The sequence below is a fragment of the Pan paniscus genome, chromosome 10 (genome assembly GCF_029289425.2).
Source record: "Pan paniscus chromosome 10, NHGRI_mPanPan1-v2.0_pri, whole genome shotgun sequence".
NCBI lineage: Eukaryota > Metazoa > Chordata > Mammalia > Primates > Hominidae > Pan > Pan paniscus.
This window is the reverse complement of record NC_073259.2, coordinates 10,194,885-10,215,668: the sequence shown is the minus strand read 5'-3', so window position 1 is coordinate 10,215,668 and position 20,784 is coordinate 10,194,885. Positions and strand designations below refer to the sequence as shown.

At 39.6% G+C, this 20,784-nt stretch overlaps 2 protein-coding genes across 3 annotated transcripts in view; one reads left to right on the top strand and one right to left on the bottom strand.

Annotated features, from left to right (window-relative positions):
* NDUFA9 (NADH:ubiquinone oxidoreductase subunit A9) overlaps positions 1-18,064 on the bottom strand; it is a 38,177-nt gene extending 20,113 nt beyond the window's left edge. The window contains exons 1-6 of the mRNA XM_008973756.5: positions 17,948-18,064; positions 12,659-12,829; positions 12,199-12,296; positions 9,287-9,378; positions 7,948-8,089; positions 4,489-4,591 (exon numbers count right to left, since the gene is read on the bottom strand). Of these exons, the coding sequence (XP_008972004.1) occupies positions 4,489-4,591; positions 7,948-8,089; positions 9,287-9,378; positions 12,199-12,296; positions 12,659-12,829; positions 17,948-17,996 (655 nt within the window). The 5' untranslated portion in view covers positions 17,997-18,064. The remainder of the gene's footprint in view (positions 1-4,488; positions 4,592-7,947; positions 8,090-9,286; positions 9,379-12,198; positions 12,297-12,658; positions 12,830-17,947) is intronic.
* The window catches only part of AKAP3 (A-kinase anchoring protein 3), a 33,552-nt gene continuing 30,804 nt past the window's right edge, over positions 18,037-20,784 (top strand). The window contains exon 1 of one of the 2 annotated variants that reach the window (XM_008973757.5): positions 18,037-18,669. The gene's annotated coding sequence lies outside the window, so the exon portion shown is untranslated. The remainder of the gene's footprint in view (positions 18,670-20,784) is intronic. The other variant, XM_055095271.2, reaches the window with a different exon arrangement.

Below are 20,784 nucleotides of genomic sequence, written 5' to 3'. Positions count from 1 at the left end.
ACCATGTGAGCACACAGCAAGAAGGCCCTCACCAGATGACAGCACCTGGATCTTGAGATTCCCAGCCTCCAGAACTGTTGGAAATAAATTTCTCTTCTTTATAAGTTACTCAACGTTTGTTGTACCCCAAAATGGACTAAGACATATGTCAATTCTACCCAAAGCAATCTCAGATTTAATGCAATCCCTATTAAAATCCCAGTGGCTTTTTATTTTTGCAAAAATATAAAAAACTCCATCCTAAAATTCATTTGACATTTAAAGGGATTCCTTTAAATAGCCAAAACAATCTTGAAAAAGAACAAATTTTTGGAAGTCTCACACTTTCTGATTTCAAAACTTACTACAAAGGCACAGTAATCAAAACAGTGTAGTGATCTGTTGTGGCATAGAGACAAACATACAGAGCAATGGAATAGAGAAAAATAACTCTTGCATATATGGTCAAATGATTTCTGACAAAAGCACCAAGACCATTCAACGGGGAAAGATAATCTTTTCAACATACTGGCTATCCACATGCAAAAGAATAAAATTGGACCCTTACCTCATACCATATACAAAAACTAAGTCAAAATGGATCAAAGACGTAAACCTAAGAGCTAAAACTCTAAAACTCTTAGACAAAAATAAAAGGAGAAAGCTTCATGGCATTGGACTTGGCAACGACTCCTTAGATACAACACTAAAAGCACAGGCAACAAAAGTAAAAATAGATAAGCCTGACTACATCAAAATTAAAACTTCTGTGCATCAAAGAACACAATTAACAGTGAAGAGACAAACTAAAAAATGAGAGAAAATTTTACAAATCACATATCTGATAAGCATTTAATGTTCTGAATAAATAAAAAAACTCCTACAACTCAATAACAAAAAATAAACAACCCAATTTAAAAAATTAGCCAAGGACATGAACAGACATTTCTCCAAATAATAAAGTAGCCAAAAAGCACATGAAAAGATGCTCAACATCACTAATCATTAGGAAAACATAAATCAAAACCACATTGTTGCCAGGCGTGGTGGCCCATGCCTATAATCCTAGAACTTTGGGAGGCTGGGGCAAAAAGACTGCTTGAGGCCAGGAGTTTGAGTCCAGCCCGGGCAAGAGAGCAAGACCTGTCTCTACAAAAATATATATATATTTTTAGCCAGGTGTGGTGGTACACACCTCTAGTCCCACCTACGTAGGAAACTGAGGCAAGAGGATCCCCTGAGCCCAGGAGTTCAAGGCTGCAGTGAGCTGTGATTGTATCACTGCCTAGGTGACAGAGCAAGACCCAATCTCAAAAACAAAAACAAAAAAACCACACACAATGAAATACCACCTTAGAACTATTAGGATGGCTATTATCAAAAAAAAAAAAAAAAAACAGAAAATAACAAATATTGACAAAGATCTGGAGAAAGTGGAAACCTTGTGCACTGTTGGTGGCAATGTAAAATGGTGCAGCCACTGTGGAATACACTATGGTGGCTTGTCGAAAAAGTAAAAATAGATACACCATATGCTACAGAATTCCACTTCTCAGTACATACACCAAATAACTGAAATCAGGGATATTTCGTACATCCATGGTCATTGCAACATTATTCACGATAGCCAAAAGTGGGAAGGAATCCAAGTATCCATTGATGGATGGCTTATTAAACAAAATGTGGTATAGACATATCACAGAATATTACTCAGCCTTCAGTAGGAAGGAAATCCCATCACGTGGTACAACAGGAATGCACCTTGAGCATATTATGCTAAGTCAAATAAGCCAGCTACGAAAAGACAAATACTGTATGATTCCACTTATATGAGGTGGTCAAATTCATAGAAACCAAAAGCAGAATGGTAGTTGCCAGGGGCTGGGGGGAAGGAGGGAACAGAGAGTTGTTTAAGGGGTACAGAATTTCAGTTTTACAAGATGAAAAAGTTCTGAGGATTGGTTGTACAACAATGTAAATATCTTAATACTACTGAACTGTACTCTTACAAATAGTTAAAAGGGTCTTAATCTTGTCTTAGTCTCAAGACTCTAAACTCCAAAGTCGCATCCAAATATTATCTAAATCAGATATAGGTAAGACTCAAGGTGTGGGTCATCCTGAGGCAAAATTCCTAACTATGAACATGTGAAACCAGACAAGCTATGTGCTTCCAAAATACAGCCATGAGACAGGCATAAGATAGACATTCCTGTTCTAAAAGGAAGACGTAAGAAAGAAAGGGTAACAACTCCCAAGTAAGTCCAAAACTTAGCAAGGTAAATTCTATTAGATTTGAGAATCTAATAAAAAACACACACAATGAAACACCACCTATTAGGGTGGCTACTAAAAATCAAGAATAATCTTCTTTGCCTAGATGCATTGCCTTCTAGATTCACAGAGGTGGTGGTCTCACCTTCAGGACCCACTGAAGCGGTAGTTCTAACTTCTAGGACCTACTGGGGCAGCAGCCCCACCCCAATAGCTCTGCTGGGCAGAGGGTCACACCTCAAAGGTTCCAGGGGGCTGTAGCCCCAAGGATCAGGCAGCTGTACCTCCAAGACTCTGGGTGGTCCCACCTCCAAGGCCTCTGACAAAGACCATGTGGTGTTTAAACTGAGGCAATGGCCCCATCCTTTGAAACCAAAGAGATAGTTCTAAACATCTCTGAACCCCTTTTGGGGTCATTCTTCCCTTTTCTTGAAGAATAGCTCAAATTCACAGCCAAATAGCTCTGTGGTCTGGTCCTGTAGGATATCAGAAGTCAGACAGGCTTCTTTCATTCTGCCCCTTCTAGTTCAAACTGGTGGTGACTTTGCTGATGTAATCTCATCTCTATTCCTGGCTTCTGCCAAGATAGCTTATTAGTTGGTGAGTCGCATCCACAATCTCTTCATCAAATGGTTGTTCAGCCACACTCTTAGTGTTCTCTTCAAAACAAGCTTTCTCATTTTTTGCAATGTGGATAAGCTGAAAATTTTCCAAATCTTCAGGTTCTGGTTCCTTTTTGCTTAACAAGTCCTTCTTCATTTCATCTTTCTCTCTTTTTCTATTCTGTTGTAAGCAGTCGGGAGGAACCAAGGCATTTCTTCAATACTTTGTACTTAGAAATCTTCTCAGCTGAATAAACAATTTCATCACTCACAAGTTCTACCTTCCACTAGAACACACACAGATCAGCCAATTTCTTTGCCATTTTATTATATGGATCACCTTTCCTCCAGTTTCCAATGACATATTACTCATTTCCATCTGAGACCTTACAAAAATCACCCTTAACGTCCATATTTCTACCAGGTACCTCAAAACTCTTCTAGCCTCTACCTTTACATAGTTCCAAAGGCACGTTCACATTTTTAGGTATTTGCTACAGCAGCACCCCACTTCTTGGTACCAAAATCTATTTTGGTCTGCTCAGGCTACCATAACAAAATACCATAGACTGGGTGGCTTGTACAATAAAAATGTATTTTCTCACAGTTCTGGAGGCTGGCAAATTCAAGATCAAAGTGCCAGCCAGTTTGGTTCCTGATAAGGGCTCTCTTCCTGGCTTGTAGACAGCAGATTTCTTGCTGTGTCCTCACATATGGCCTTTCCTCAGTATGTGCACACAGGGAGAGAGAGATCTCTCTTTTTGCCTCTTCTTATAAGGTCACCAATCCTACTGAATTACGACCTCACCCTTATGGCCTCATTTAACCTCAATTTCCTCCAAAAGTCCTAACTCCAAATAAATTCACAATGGTGTTAAGGCTTCAACATACGAATTATGAGGGGGCGCAATTTAGCCCATAGCAGATGGGAAATTTTATACTATGTATATTTTGCCACAATTTTTTTTAAGTAGAAATTATTACAGATGTTAGGTGGACACAAGCAACAGGGGGAAAAACAAGATGGAAACATCTAAATTGGATAAACCAATATCCAATACAATGGAATATACACAATGGAATACTATTTAGCTATATAAAGAAATGAGCTATCAAGCTATGAAAAGAAATGAAAGAACCTTAAATGCATATTGCTAAGTGAAAGAAGTCCACCTAAAAAGGCTACATACTGCAATGATTCTAACCATATATATAATATCCTGGAAAAGGCAAAACTATAGAGACAATAAAAAGATCAGTGGTTGTCTGGGGTTGGGGGTGGGTAGGAGGGTAAGAATCAATACATATAACACAGGGGATTTTAGGATAGAGAAACTATTCCATGTGATATTCGAATATTTGCCAAGGTCACAGAGTTAGCTGGGCCAAGACTTAAACTCAAGTCTCTGACTCCCAAGTTCATGCTCTTTCCATTAATCTAAGTTGCTTCTTTTGATATGGAATATAACAAAGACTACATTGACTATGAAAATATAAACTTAGGGGAGGAAAAGGCAACTGGGAAAGAAAAAATATATCCTTAGTCTGTCAATCAGAGAAAACTGTTAGCTTGAGCAGCTTCAACTTGGTTAATCAGTATCCCTCTCTTCTACCATTAAGAAAGAATACGTACTTGCAAAAGAATTAAGGAATCTATCCTCTCTTCCAAAGATGTCCGACGGCTTTATGATAATGGCTTCTGGAAATGCATCTCTCACTACTTTCTCTCCAACAGCCTAAACAATAACCAAACAAACCTGTTTTGAGTTTAGAGACAAGTGAATAAAGCATCCATTCTTTCCACTATTAAGACATGACTTGTATTTCAAAGGCGATATTTTCCTCCAGATAAAGGTAATCATGTAATTCATAAAACTCAGTTACACAGAACTTTTAAAAAATATAATCCACAAAAATGTCCTGCACCTTACAGATTTGGTTGGGTCTCTTCCAATTTTTTTATTTTAAGGGAAGCTTACATTGAAGAAGGAGAAAAATCAAAGTAGAATTTCTTCAGCCTCCATTTTTCCTTCTATTTACAGATTCTCTGGTTTGTGTCAACCATCTAGCAGCCTGTTAGAAAAAGGACAGTATGGTGGCAGCAGGCTGCAATAATGGAAGTGTCACCAGTACCTACATATCCAAAGGAGGTTGGGGATAGAGTCACTAATCCTCCTAATCTCAATTGCTGTACCATCCTTACTTGTTATCATCTACTAGCCTCCTAGGCAAGTCTTCTTGTTCGATGAAGATATCAGCACCTAATTCAGTCTTCCTTTCTACTTCCACCACCACTGGAGGTGACATGATATCCAACTGGGCTTGGACTTCTCAGGTTCTTGAGCTGCTCAACTCCAACGACCTCCTCTTCCTTCCACCTCTACCACTCTTAACTTGGTTACACCACCTACTGTATCAACATCTGGAATTGCTCTTCTTCTGAGGTATTAAATGAAGACATCCTGCTCTTGGATGTCCATTTCCTACAATTTCCAGCCTGCTTGTTCTTTGTTCATCTGCTCCTGGGATACCTGTTTCTCAGCCTTCTCAAGAACTCTAGTGCACTGATTCTGCTTCCCCTGTATCAACTCTTCCGACGGTTCCTGTCCTTCCCTCTGAATTCCAGATTAGGTTCCACAGACCATCTTCTCATCACTCTCTTGCCAATATTGTAAACTACCTTGTCCCTTTGTCCTTTACTCTAGCCACCAGGCAAAATTCTAATCCTAGAAGAACTCCATTGGCCTCCCTTGGGCCATGCACTCCCACTGTCTTGAGCAGCTGGCAGGAAAATAAATCAATAAAAATCATGAATTGGTACCACTATAAATTCATGCCTCCAATTTTAACCAGGCCCTCAACATTTCCCAAAAACCGTGTTTTCCTCTAATTAACTTACTTTCCCATGAGACAATTTGAAACATTTTCTATTGTATTCAAATTTCAGACATCCCTTTCTTTTCTCTTCCTTCCAGTAAATGACTCTGCCTTCTAATAAAAGAGAAAATGTAAGACAGTAGAGGAAAAACCACCTCAAGTTCTCACCACTAAATCTACAAACCCCGGTATATAAAGCACAATTTTCTCCTCCTCTCTTACCTGATGGGAGGAACAGTGCCACTTTCAATGCTTTAGAGCTCACGTCCTTTCACTTTTTCAGGAACCTGTCCAATTTACTCTCTCTTCCACATCCTCAGCCTCACTCTTTTTACCAGCATCTCCCTACCAGCATGTAAACAATGTAGATCCTCTACCTTAAAAAAAAAACATGCCAACTCCACATCCCCCTCCAGCTTCTATCCTCTCAGTCTTTCATCTTCCTCTTGCCAGTCAAGCTACCTGAAAATGTACCTACCCTTACCATTCCCACTTCCTCAGTTCCAACTCACTCTTCACGCACCCGCATTCTGGATTCTGCTCCAACCACTGCACTCAATCTATTCTTGATAAGATCACCAATGACCTCCATGTCAGTAGATCCAAGGTGACTTTACAGTTAACATTTGCTTGACTTCTCAATGGCATTCATAAGTATTCACTTCCTCCTGTGAGACTGTCTTGCCATGGCTTCCCTAGCACTGTACTCTCCTGGTTTCCCTTCTGCCTTATCCCTTCCTGCTTAGTCTTTCTGTTTGATTGGTTTGGGTTTCTGCAGGTGCCTCCTTCTCTACCAGATTACTAACCATTGGTATGTTCTGGGCCCAATCGGAAACTACCTTCTCAATCTTCAGCCATCTTATCCCCTCTCATCACTTAAATTAACAACAAATGCTGGTAACTCCCACATTTCTGTCTCCAACCCAGACCTCTCTTCTGACCTCCAGGATCAGAAACCCTATATACCAGTTACCTGGAAGATTGACACACATCTGAAATGCACCTGAAATGTGAGTCCAAAACTCAATCATCTTCCATTCTCTCAAGTAAAATAGTGCTCCTCAATCTTTGCTGCACTCAGAATTACCTAGACAGAGTTAAAAAATACTGGTGCTGAAGTTGCAACCCCAGAAATTGTTTTAATTGGTCTGGAGCGCAGCCTAGGCATCAGAATTTTTAAAAGCTCCCTCAGTGGTTTTAATGTGCAACTAAGGCTAAGACTCACTGCCCTACAGCCTAGTCCCTCCCAAGCATTTCCCATCTTATTCAACAGTACTATCATCTACCCAGTGGCTTCAGCCAGAGGGCTGGACATCTTTGACTCTTCTCTCTTCCTCACCATTGACACCTCCCATTCCCTTCCCGTCATGAAATTCTGATGATTTTATGAATGTTTGGGCAGAGGCAGGCACAAGCATTCTCTCTCTTATTTTCTCTCTATTTACTACTGTAGCCACAGTGCTTAACACAATACGTGACACACAGTAGGTGCTTAATGAATAGTTTATCCAGTAAACTAATGTGGTGAGTCAAAAACTTGGAACCATTATCAAGGAACTCTCTTGTCCTTATCAGTATGACTCCAAACAGGCTTCCATATGGCAGAATCCAAATGGTAAGCGCACAGCCAGACACTGATATCCCTTCTGCGTCCCTGATAATGAACACGTTTCACTTAGGTTACAGACTGACTCCAAACTACCGTGGTCAGTCTCTAGGTATGGCATTTCTGGGAGTAAAAGGAGCATAAGCACTGTGTGAATAGGCATCTTCCCTGGCAAATATTAATCCCTGTCATTCTGAGCCTTCACATTGCCCCTTTAAGAGTGGCACAAAACCACTACAGTGCAAGGGGTGAGAAAGAAAGATGGTCCTTTAACCATGGTAGATGACACAGGTATGATTCCTTTGGCAGAAATCTGTGATGGTTTCTGTATAATTCAATGATGCCCCAAAGAAACTTTAAGTATCTGAATGCCAATAGTAACATGGTCTAGCCAACTCCGAAGCCCTGTAGCACAGTTCCCTGCAAACAGAAGGCAATCAATCAAAACGTCAAAACATCACACACACCCCTAGTTCTGGATGCAGGGAATCAGAAAACCTTTTAATTCTACATATGTCTGTGATAAACCCTTCTCACTGAAATCATGTTTCAAATGGCCCAAGAAACTCTGGCTCTGTGAACCACTTCCCAAATCAATTTGTTACTTACCTTATTTCTCAAATATCTAGAAGAGCTTTTAATATTCGCATTCAGATGTGAAACATGAATGAATTTTTCAACTCCAGCTTCCTTGGACAGTTGAGCAATTGCTTGGGGAATCTTCACAAAAACATCCTCAAAATCATAGTTTCTGGAAGAAAAAAAATAAAAGGATTGGTTAAGAACTCCACACACAGGATCTCAAAGCTTTACGTGATAAGATGGTTTTCATAACAGTACTGAAATTCATACTACTTAAACTTTTAAACAGCAATGATTTAACTTAAAGCTAAATTTGGCCAGGTGTGGTGGCTCATGCCTGTAATCCCAGCACTTTGGGAGGCCAAGGCGGGTGAATCATTTGAGCCCAGGAGTTCAAGACCAGCCTGCGCAAAACAGTAAAACCCTGTCTCTATTTCTAAAAAAAAGAAAAAAATTTTTAAATTTTTTTAAGCCAAAATTATTTTTTTTAAAAAGTTGACAGCTCTGCTGTCATTACTCTACACAATTTAAGGACTACTTTAAGTTAGAAATCCAGTATACTTCATGTTCTGCATTATCAGAGAATCCTGAGGCTGAGGCCCTTTAAAGAAACCTGGCTGTACTGGCTGCTGAAGTGTTAGGAATCACTTCTTACCCCGGGACTTTGTTTCCCGCAAGGGAAAAAAAAGAAACTAAAAACAAGTCAGTCAACAATTTCATTCGGTAACGTTAACTAAATGTTTACTCTGTACAATACACTATGTTAATCATTAGGGGGGATAAAAAGTTGAATAAGACCCCCAAGTCATCAAAGAATTTATAAAATATTTGATGAGAAGACACATATTAAAAAACTAAGTCAAATTTTAACACTAAAAAAAGAGGTGTAAACAAAGTGTTGTGGACTATAGGATTGAAACATTATTTGTTAATAAACAATCCATACAAAGAACTGTTCAAATTAGTCCTCACGCCACCTCCAATTAACAATGCAGAAAAGACATCTAGAACACTGTCTACACAAGAAAAACCAAAGTTCAGCTTGCTAAACAGCAGAACAGGCAAAATCCTATTTCTTAACCCCATCCCATAGGGACTGATCCAAGTACAGGACCAACAGCAGCCACACCAATACCACCTACTGGCTTTTTATGGGCAGTATATCACACTGCTGACTTATACCAGACTTAAGGTCGGCTACATCTCCTCAGGGGTGTCACTGGGTATGCAAGTGGTTGTTCAACCAACCCTTATTCACTAATTGAAAATGTCACTGTGATAGCTGGCACATAAAAGGTGCCTAGCAAAGGTCCATTAAACCCTAAGAAAGACTTAAGCAAAGAAGAAACAAGAGTCAAAGACTTACTTGGTTTCCCAGTCTCGTCCAATAAGATTGATGACCACATTGCTGTGTTGTACTACTCGTCGGATAGAATCTTTATCTCTCGCGTCCCATTCCTATAATAGCAGAAAGCAATCGGATGAAAACATAGGGGTATACCTCAGCACTCAACACTTCTGCAGCCTCCTCAACGCAAGTTTCAAAATGGGCCATCTGCTGTAGTCATAATATGGTGCCATTTCATCCAAGCTCCATTTATTACAACAGAAATGACATCTCAAACTCCCTGCTGATTCCCTCACTCTTTTGGAGACAAACAGGTAACAGTACACTTTACTCATGTAATCAAATGACAGAGCTAAAAAGGAGGCTATTGATTTTTAATGGAGCATATTAGTTTTTGTCCACCCAACTACTCCTAAGTTTGAAAAGAAACCCAGGAAACCAAGTCTCCAATCCTGAAATACAGACAAAGAAGCAAGGATCATTAGGGAGACAGACTTTCCCTTCTTGACAGCAACCACTTACAGACTGAAGATAGGAAGAGTGTCTTTTAAAGACTAGTGTTAGTTGGGGCCATTCATGACTATTTCCTTATTTCTTTTTAATTCTTTCCTCTTTTATAACCCCAGATCTAGTAATTTCTCCATTAACAACATAAAAACAAGAGTCAAAGAGAACTACCTAAAACTTCAGGGTGAGCCAAGGGCAGGTTTCTATAAGCATTTCAATGGAAGATAACAAGTAATAAGAATTTCTTAGCACCAAATAATAAGTGCACATGCATGAGTCAGTGCAATAGGAAGGAGACAGAGCAAGAAGGGAAAAGAGAAAGAAAGTGGGGATGAAAGAGAAAGAGAGAGAACTAGGATGTCTGTTTAATTTAGGAAAGAGAAAACAAACTATAAAATCAGATTCAAGAACAAAAAGATGAAGCCCCAGCAGGAAGAACCAGTTAGGACTGATGATAGAAAGTGGGTTAAAAGACACAGTCTAAACAGTGGCTTTGGAGTCAAACAGACAGGAATGCAAATCCCAGTTTGCCATATACTAACTTTGTACAAATTATCTCTTCAAACCCCATGTAAAATTAGAAAACACAACTTACCTCACGAGGTTATTATGACGATTAAGTGAAATATACATAAAATCTACAGCAGTGAGTGATGTAATAAAAGGAAACCAAATTTTCAGGGATAAGGTCCAAGGGCACACAGTCAGGTGGGTAAACCAAGTGGACATTCAGACAGCAGATGCAAACAAAGACTAAAGCGGGGAAATCAGCACCTCACACCCCAAATAGTCCTTCTCGAAAATAAACACATAAACAAACACTAAACATATAAGTCTCTGAGTTCCCTGTGGTCTTGGTCATCCAAGCGTGCTCAGAGCACAGGTCAATGCTAGACATTCAGGAAATAAATCTCTGGGGAAATAATGGAATAGATGTCATTTGGTTTAATTCCAATGGTTCAAAAGTTTTCACCTATCACTTTTTAAATACTTAAATTTTGAGGCTCTGACAAGGTGACCAACAAACTTAAGGGACAAAGAAGTAGGAATAAGCTAAGCTTCTGTAACTTTAATACCAAGAATATACTTAATAGTAAGATTTTGGAGAAGAAAAACATTTTGGAAATAAGAAATTTCTGATACAAGTATTATACTTAGCTTGTGAACACTGAGTCAAGAATAAATGAAAATGTGAAAATGAAATGAAAATAAATCAAAATTTAAAGGGATTACAAATAATCTGTATGAATATTACCAGAGATAGTAAGAAAGTTTAGCAAGTATTTTTTAAAAGGGAAAATGTATAACTCCATTCCTCACAGGACAACACAAGTAGGAAGTCAGCTGTAAGATCAGTAGATTTCAGCATCAAGGCCCAGACAGTATCGCAATCAATAGCTTGGCTGCAGGCATTTGGGGCAGCACAACTCTTTGTGGAAAGAGACCGTCCTGTGCTCCGTAGGATATTTAGCATCCCTGTGCCTGTACCTAATAACCAGGACAGCTCCCCAATCACTGTGACAATCAAAGAGTTCCATTAATCACTCCCTTAATGGCCCTCCTCTACCCTCTTTCCCCTGCCTCACCCCACTGGCAACTACTGCCCTAAAGAACCTGTAGATTAAAGAACGACAAAGGGAATGCTCAGAAAGGACTGTTCTAAGTTAAATCTATACTAAACAACCAAGTTATAAAACACCCTATTTGTGATTTTTTTATGTTTATAGAGCACTATCCAATAGAAATATAACATGAGGCACATAGGTAAAAAAGAAACAAGTAAAATTCATTTTAATAATACATTTTATTTAACCTAATATATCCAAAATATTATTTTAATATGTAACAAATATAAAAAATTGTTAATGATGAATCGTATATTGTTTTCTTCATACTGAGTCTTTGAAATCTAGTGTATATTTTATACGTACAGCATATCTCAATTCAGACTAGCCACATTTCATGTGCTCAGTAGCCACATGTGGCCAGTGGCTACCACACTGGACAGCACAGGTCTAGAGCAGGGATTGATAAACTATAGTCCATAGGCCAAATTCAGCCTGCAGCCTCATTTTGTAAATAAAATTTTACTGAAATGCAGCCATGCCCATTTGTGTACATATTGTCTATGGCTACTTCCAGTTACAAGGGCAGAGCTGAGTAATTATGACAAAGACTCTACGACCTGCAAAGCCAGAAGTATTTACTCTCTGTCCCTTCAAAGAAAAAGTTTGCCACTGCCAATCTAGAGCTTGCATGACAAAGGAGATGCCGGAATCTAGCTGAAAGAATGACCTGGGAACAGAGGATGCCTTTGGTCCATTCTGGGAAGAAATTACTGCTTTATTATACTGCCTATCACTCCTAAAAATGATCTTAGTAATTTATATTTGTCAACTTCATTCAGTCATAAAGGCCCTTACCAGAAACAGAAGCTGGCCCAGGTCACCCATGGGACGAAGGTGCATGATGTCGTATTTATCACACCGATAGGGTATGATTACCTGTGACCCCATGCGTCCTAAAAGAGAATGGATTGAAAAAAGGATCAACATTAACATAATGTGGATATATTATACAATTGTGACTTGGTAAATATTTAAATTCTAGTATGGTATGTGAATTGATATTATATTTGACAAAAAGAATATTTTACCATGCTAAAGATGCCATAGCTTTTCAGAGTCCCTTATTCCTATCCTAATAATTCCTATATAGGAGCATGAGTGTGCTCTTCATGTCACAACAAATAAAAATTACATACATCCAAGATAGGAGTAATTCATAATACTGTTAAAATGAAGAGAAACATAGCTCATGCTTCTCATCAGGCAATCCTGATCAATGGCAATGGAGCATATGAACTCAAGGAACTTTACTTACCAAGGTGGTTGACAACATATCGCCCCAGGAATCCTGTTGCTCCAAACACAGTGGCCACAATCCCACTGACTGAGGAACGTCCACCTTTCCCATGAGGCATGAGGGCATGATGAAGCTGGCGACAGGGTGGGCCGTGACACACAGATGTGGCTATTGCAGTAATGGCAGAACCTTAAACAAAACCCCAAAGTATACAAGCATGGCAAATATTAATATTTTTAAAACTGTGAACACAAATAGCTCCTTTCTCTAAAAACTTGTAACATTATTTTGCAATCAGTACTTTAGCAATTTAAGTATCAAGGGCAATAATAAACACAAACTACTACGACACAGAATCCAGAGGACATGAGGAAATATACTCCCTACCCTATACAATGTAACTTACCTAAGAAGATAAGTCACATTTTTTAAAAAACACATTAAACAGTCACAAAGTAGGAAAGCATAAGCCTATACGGTAAAAGGAACTGAGAATATGTAATAAATGAGCAATAAATCACATTACCATGAGGAAGTATTCCCGGATAAAATGTTTTGAGGAAGGTCTTAAAAGAGGAAAAAGAAGGAAGGACAGAATCCCATGAGGAACACATCACAATGCAGAGGTAGAATGAATAAGCCTACAGCACAGGGCAACAGCAAAAGACTCTCCTGGAACAGAATCTGAAACTGGTGACTAATGAAAAATAAAGTTGATGATACTGGTCGGAAGCAGATGATTATTAGTACAGAACATTAAAAAAAAAAAAAGAATGCAGTTCAATAGTTCAGACTTACTATAAAACCACTGAAGAACATCACAAATAATGATAAAAGGAGTGAAGTGCTTGAGAAAAGGTATTCTGACTTTTAGAAAGTTTAACAGCAAGAGACTTGTCAAACATTCCACCATTTCTTTTTCATTGACTGAGGTTCTTGGTACTAGAATGAACCCTCAAAGTTCATGTACCAATGCTTACATCTTCTCTACAGCATGTGTGCAAAGAAATCATCTGGCTTTTGCCTGAACACCTGTGGAGTTGGGAAACTCACTACTTCCTGTAGCTGCCCATTCTGCTTTGAGCCATTCTAACAGAAAGAAAGTTCTACCACAAGGGGAATCAGTGACTGCTTCCCAGAAGTTTTTATCCCTGTGTTCCTCCAGAATGACAAAGAACAAGTCTAATCCCTCTTCTACAATTAAGTGTAGCAATTATAGCCCCACTAAATATTTTCTTCTCCAGGTTAAACATTCCCTGTCCTGTCAAATATTCTTCATATGGCAGGAATGCGAATCTCTTTTGGATACATTCCAGTTTTCAAGTTACTTCTAACTCCTTAGAATAGAATTTTAGAGTTAGCTGCTCAACTTTCATGTAAGTAGAAACAAAAAGGTTTAAAGTGCTAACGCACTTCTGCTCCAATCAACAAACTTCGGAGCTTAGCATTCATGCTTTGTACACTTGGGAGAGGTGAAAGACACAAACAGGACTTTCTTTAGAAAATCTGTGTTTGTTTCTAGGGATGACTTTCAGGTGGCATTCTGCCCAAAGGCCATTGTTCTTCCCTATCCAAAAGTATTGAATTGGAGAAATAGCCTAGCTCACTGATAGTGACAGAAATTAAAAGTAAACATCATGGACCACACACATCATAATAACAAAATAATAACATCATATTAACAGCTACCTTTACAGAGCTCTTGGCAGGTGTCCAGCATTATTCTAAGTGCTGCATAGGTATTATCTTTTTTAATGCTATCTTTATCACCACTTTATGGATAAGGTTAGTGACTAGCCCAAAGCACTAGTAAAGGAGATTAAAAAGCAGTCCCATGAGGTAGGAGAAAAACTCAGAAGGAAACAGAATCTAAAAACCCAAAATAAGAAACTGTTTCAAGGAGAGAATGGTTAACTTTACCAAATGCTGAAAGTGAAGTAGGAAGAGGACAGAGGACCACAGAAGCTGGAGGATGTGGCTGTAGGTGGCATAAATAAGAGCAATTTTATTGGATTAGTGGGACTGAAAGCCAGACTGGAGCAAACAAGAGAGGCTGTGAGGCAAGGAAGTAGATGAGGAGTATAGACAATCCTTCTAAGAAAGGAGAAATGGAACTAGAGAAAACAAGGACAGGAATAGGTTTGTTTGTTTGTTTGTTTGTTTGTTTTAAATATGAGTTAACATTTATGTGCTGATGGAAATGACATGATTTCCATGGTAGAGGTAGAAAATTACTGATTCAGGAAAGGGAATGAATAGTTGAGAGAGGATAAGATTGAATGCAAAGTGAAGGAACTGGCCACAGATTGGAACAGAAGGAGCTCACCCACTGTAACAAGAGAAAAGGCAAAGAATTATCACATATCAACTATTAGAGTTTATGGTGGGAAAATGACTGTTCTCATCTGATTCCTTTGATTTCTCTGTAAAGCTGAGAATGAGACAAAAGCACATGTTAGAGGTTTTAGGAAACTCGCTATGTTAAGTAATGATTATGGAGACAAGGAAACCAAATTTCCTAGAAAAATGTAGCACTGAAAATCTACTTGAGATTTGTATTCATGAATTTAAAATAAGGCCAGTTAGTTTGAAGTTTTCCCTAGACCTGTTCTCCATTGCTCAGTGGCAGGCAGCAAATTACGTGGAAAGTTTTGTTTAATCAGGGTCAATGTTTTTTATGACAATGGGAGTTGGGCTGGGGAGTTGAGGATGCATAAAAGGGAATGATAAGAGTGATGAGTAAGGAAGTGAGGACATAGGATAAGACAGGCAAAAGATGGCAGAGTCAATGAGCTGGGAAGAATTACTTGAGTTGAGGAATTAATACCTCAAAGGACTGTTAAGAGGATTAAACATACATAAACCATGTAGCACATTACCTAGAGCACATTAAGCATTCTATGAATAATAGTTGCTTTTATTACTTTGAAATTTCTCAGAAGGTAATGTCACACTAACCTCACATGGCTATTGTTTTTTTTAATAATTATGGGCCAAGAATTATTCTAGAAACTGTGACTATCACAGTAAAATACAAAACCCTGGCTTCATGAAGCTCACAGTTTAAAGGGTTGATGAGAATAACATATGGGCAAGCATCTGTCACAGTGCCTTGCAAATACTAGGTGCTCAATAAATATAAATTATTACTCTCTTTGGTTCCAGCCTCTCCACTTTCTTCCATTTATTATGAGTACTATTAGAAGAATGATATTCTTTATTAATTATATATTCATTATATTTCTCTGCTTAAAAACCTACATTAGTTTCCTACTGCAATACCCAAACCAATAGTCCAGACATATTTGCTTGCACACTGCATTAATTTTTTTAAGTATTTATTTAAAAAATTATATGCACGTTCTATGTAGTACCAATATGATATACACATTATAAATCATACATTACTTAGAATAGTGTGTGGCATACAGTTTAAACTACATAAGTGTTAGCTATTATTACTATAGAAAGCAATTTTTAGGAGTTCTAATATTATATTTCCACAACTTATTATGTCCTCTCGCACAACTCCCTTTGGAGACTACCGATCTAAACTCTGCTTGGCTTTCAAAGGTCTCCATTGTCTAATCCCATCTAACACATTCAACCTCCTTTTCCACTATCCCAGATATTCAGGTAGTCATTTCACTGCCTCTTGAATACCTCATGACTCCATTCTCACCCACTTGTCTTTGCCAGAGGACTTTCCAGATCATAACAGCCCTAAAGAGACCAGTGGGAGCACTACAATTCTCCACTGGTCTTCCAATCATCCCTCAGTACCTCAAATGATACTAATCTTTCCCTTTTATGATTTCCTGTGATATTTAATAGTCTTGCCACACTTAATAGTTGTCTTACACAGTTCTGTCCTATAGTGTGTGGATTATGTTACATACTAGACTTGCCTCTACAGAATTTACTCAAAAACTTACTTTACCAGACAATAACGCAGAGTGGTTAAGAACACAAGCTATGGTGTCAGTGAGAGGAAAGTAAGTTAAAAGAGAAAATTAATAAAAATACCTAGAACTGGAGATTGCAGATAGCAGGTACTCAATAAATAGTGATTACCATTCACAATCTACATTACGTCATACAATTGTAATAGTTTAACAAGAACCAGCAAATGTCTTTGCAAAGACACTGTGACTACAAAACCATCCACTATAAGTGATGTGCACCACCACCTTCCCAGTGGTATGCAGGAGTTCTACCCAAGATGGAAAACAACAAAAAAAGGATCCTCTAAACACTCCTAATTCTTGCCTCAGGCTGAACATCAAGCCTATCTGTGGTGCTTTTAAAAATTTAAGGTGCAAGGAGCTAATCTCACAAATTCTGACTCAATAGCTCTACACTCAGTCCTCATTTCTAATTTTTATAAAGCTTTACGAGTGATTCTGACATGAGCCAATTTTGAAAGCAAATGATATTCTGTAACGACTAAAATACACTAAGAAAAATACAACTTTGGGGGTTTGATTGGAATATGTTTGTGGAAGAGTAGAGGGTGAAAGGACAATGATGAAGTGTAACCGTATTTCTAATTTCCTTGCTTTTTAGTGAGTGGAAGGACAAATGTATGTTTTCAGTTTGAGGAGTGGGAGCAGATCCAATCAGAACAGAAGAGAAACTAAATAATGCTAACAAATTCTAACATAGCCTTCATTCTTCACTTTCCTTTCCACCAAGCTCCTGATTCTTCTCTCCTCAAACATCACTCTCTCCCCCAGACCCCAACGCACTTTGCCGAAGACATTCTACATCCGTAGAGACGCTTTTGGGTAAAAGGATGCTTTTATAAATATTAGCTCATTTAATCTTATCAGAGACTCCCTGGTATTGTAATATTATCATTTCCATTGTGCTCATATGAATTGAGACCCATTAAGGGTTTGCACAAGGTCATAAAGTCAATCTAAGAAAACCTCTCGCCACTAGCCTTTTTTCCCTCCCTTACACATTTCTCCCCCCGCCCCATACAAATATTTCTCATAACCCTAAACCCTTACAACCATATCAGAATTCTGATTCTCTCGATCCCTAACGTGTCCCCCGCATTCTCCTCTTCGCTTACAGCTGCTTAAGATCTTTTGTCCCCTCCCAAGGTGGTGCACAATTGAATATGTGAGCCGGGGAAGCGGAAAGCGAAAGGAGAAACCAGACTGAGGCAGCTCCAAACCTAGAGAAACCAGAGTGTGCCTAGGAAGTTGGCGTGACCGCTGCAGCACGGTGCCACTTCCAAAACCTTAAATCCCCGTCTCGGAATCCCGACCAGGGGCCGCCGTTCCCGGTAACACTTACGTGACATTGACAGGACCCGGACAACCCGGGATTGTGCTGCAGCCGCCATCTTTTCCCACAATCCTCCACGACAGCACTCCCGGCTGACTACGGCTGCTAAGCTGGGTCAAAACTTACCTTTCTCGCCTGTTTGCGCAAGCGCTAACCAAGAAAGGACGGTTTCGGGTAGATTGTTGGTTAAGAAGAAAGCCGGGAAAGTGAAGGAGAGGGGGAAGAAAGGAAGTGAAAAGACTTTGGCTGTTGGAATCTCAGATCTGGAATAGGCTGTATAGGCTATTTATAATCTCTAATTGCCGAGGAACCTGAAGTTCAGAGTTAACCAGTGACTGACTCAGGACATGCAAAATGGCAAGACCCGAGGTAGAAGAGCTCACCTTTCCTGACTCTCAGTTTCCTGTTCCCTGAAAATGTAAGCTAAGCTGGCAGCCCTGGTGAGTCCGGAGGAAGAAGGAGGCGTAGCCCTCCGCGCTCAGGAGATCCAGGGCCCAGGAGAGAGAAAAAGTGGGACAAGAACGAAGGGAAAAGTGGAGAAGAGAAACCAAAATAGGGTGTGTCCCAAGTAAATAACTGTACGTCGAGCCCGCCAAGCACATTCTCTCATAGGGACCCTTGCGCCTGCTGTTCGCGTTTCCTGGAATGCACACTCAGGTGTCTGCACCAGCTCAAGTCTCTGCTCAAAAGTGACCTCTTCGGATAAAACTTCTCTGACCATCCTATCCAAGGTGGTAATTATTCCACCAATTTTTGGTTTAAGTTTATATACCAAAGCACTTATCACCAACTAGCATATGAATCTACGAGTTCTTAACCAGAAGTGTGATTCTTGAGTGGGCTTCGGGAAATCTGTGAACTTCCTGAAATATTATGTAAATTTAGTGGCCATGTGTGCCATCTGAACATCTGTCTAAGGAGAAACTGCAGATGGCTCTCTCTAGCGCAATGGCTTGTAATTTTTTCTTTAACTGTGGTCACCTTTGAGAATCTGCATTGTTCTACAAAGAGCCATCTAGAAACTGAGGAAATTCCAGGTTAGACTAAGCGCTTGGATTTTAAAATACTTTATTCTGGTCAGCCTCTCCAGATTGCTGGGTAGGAGACGGCAACCAGTGATCCTGTGAAACATACCTTAGGCTTATCAGAAAACCACCTAGTTTGGGGAGGGCGGGTTCTTTCTAGACTTGGTAATCCTTCCAGTGCTTTGTTTTTTCAGGAAAAGTATGTGTTTCTGGGATAGACAAAAAGGCCTGTGATGAGTAGGGATGTAGAAGTTACTTATTACTAGGCTTGAAATCTTGGCTGTGTCCACTCTGGCTTACCCCTACTGTTTACTGAAGTGTCGCCTAACAAATTGAATTGGAAGAGAGAAAAAAACCTTGAATTTCATCGGAGAAGCTTAGTAGTAACGCTACACTGTCATATTTCTTGGCCTTATCCTATGTTCACTTAACACAATTTGCTAATACTTGATTTTGGGACCAATATGGATACTAACATACTTTCCTTGTTCGGATCAACAGATCCTGACTGTCATCAGCAACCTGCCAACTCCTGTATAACACTGCCAATTATATAATTTAAAATCTCTAAGTTAAACACTGCCTCATGTTCTCAGTTGCAGTTTCAAGGTTGCATGGTGTAATTAAAAGAACACTGACTTTTTTTTTTTCAGAGATGGGGTCTTACTGTATTGCCCAGGCTTGTCTCAAATTCCTGGGCTCAAGACCTCCATTCACCTTGGCCTCCAAAGGTGCTGGGATTACAGGCATGAGTCACTGTGCCCAACTGAAAGAACACCGATTTTTAACACCTAGAATACTAGATCCCATTCCCAGTTTTGTCATTCATTAGTTGTGACCTGGACAAGTTTCTACACTTGTCTAACAGGGTAAATAAAACCTACCCTGGTACCTCAAAAGGTTATTATGAGAATCGGGTGACGTAATGGATGCAAAGATGCTTTGTCACCCGTAAAGTGCTATATGTAGGTCCATGCAGTACTATTCAAATACCACTGAAGTATCAAAATCATAGAATGTTAGAGCTGGAAGAGATTTTAGGAGCTCAGCAAGCCCCATTATTTCAAAGACGAAGAGGCCAGGTGCGGTGGCTCATGCCTGTAATCCCAGCACTTTGGGAGGTCGAGGCAGGCGGATCACTTGAGGTCAGGAGTTCGAGACCAGCTTGGCCAACATAGTGAAACCCAGCCTCTACTAAAAATACAAAAATTAGCCGTGTGTGGTGGTGTGCACCTGTAATCCCAGTTACTCGGGAGACTGAGGCACAAGAATCACTTGAACCTGGGAAGCGGAGGTTGCAGTGAGCCGAGATCGTGCCACTGTACTCCAGCCTGGGCGAGAGTTGAGACTCTGTCTCGAAAAAAAGAAAAAAGAAACTGAGATATTTTGACAAATATAATTTGACTAGTAGGTGCACTTTCTGTGAAAAGAATACAAAAGCTCTTGAGACAATATAAAAGATCATCAATGGATAAATAACTTTTTTTTTTTTCAAGTCTCACTCTGTCACCCAGGCTGGAGTGCAATGGTGCTATCTCTGCTCACTGCAACTTCCGCCTCCCAGGTTCAAGCAATTCTCCTGCCTCAGTCTCCCGAGTAGCTGGGATTACAAGCGTGTACCACCATGCCTGGCTAATTTTTTGTATTTTTAGTAGAGACAGGGTTCTGCCATGTTGGCCAGGCTGGTCCTGAACTCCTGACCTCTAGTGATCCGCCTGCCTCAGCCTCCCAAAGTGCTGGCATTACAGACGTGAGCCACTGTGCCCAGCGATAAATAACTTTTTTGAAGGAACCCTGTGATAAACCAGTCGCTTTTGAATC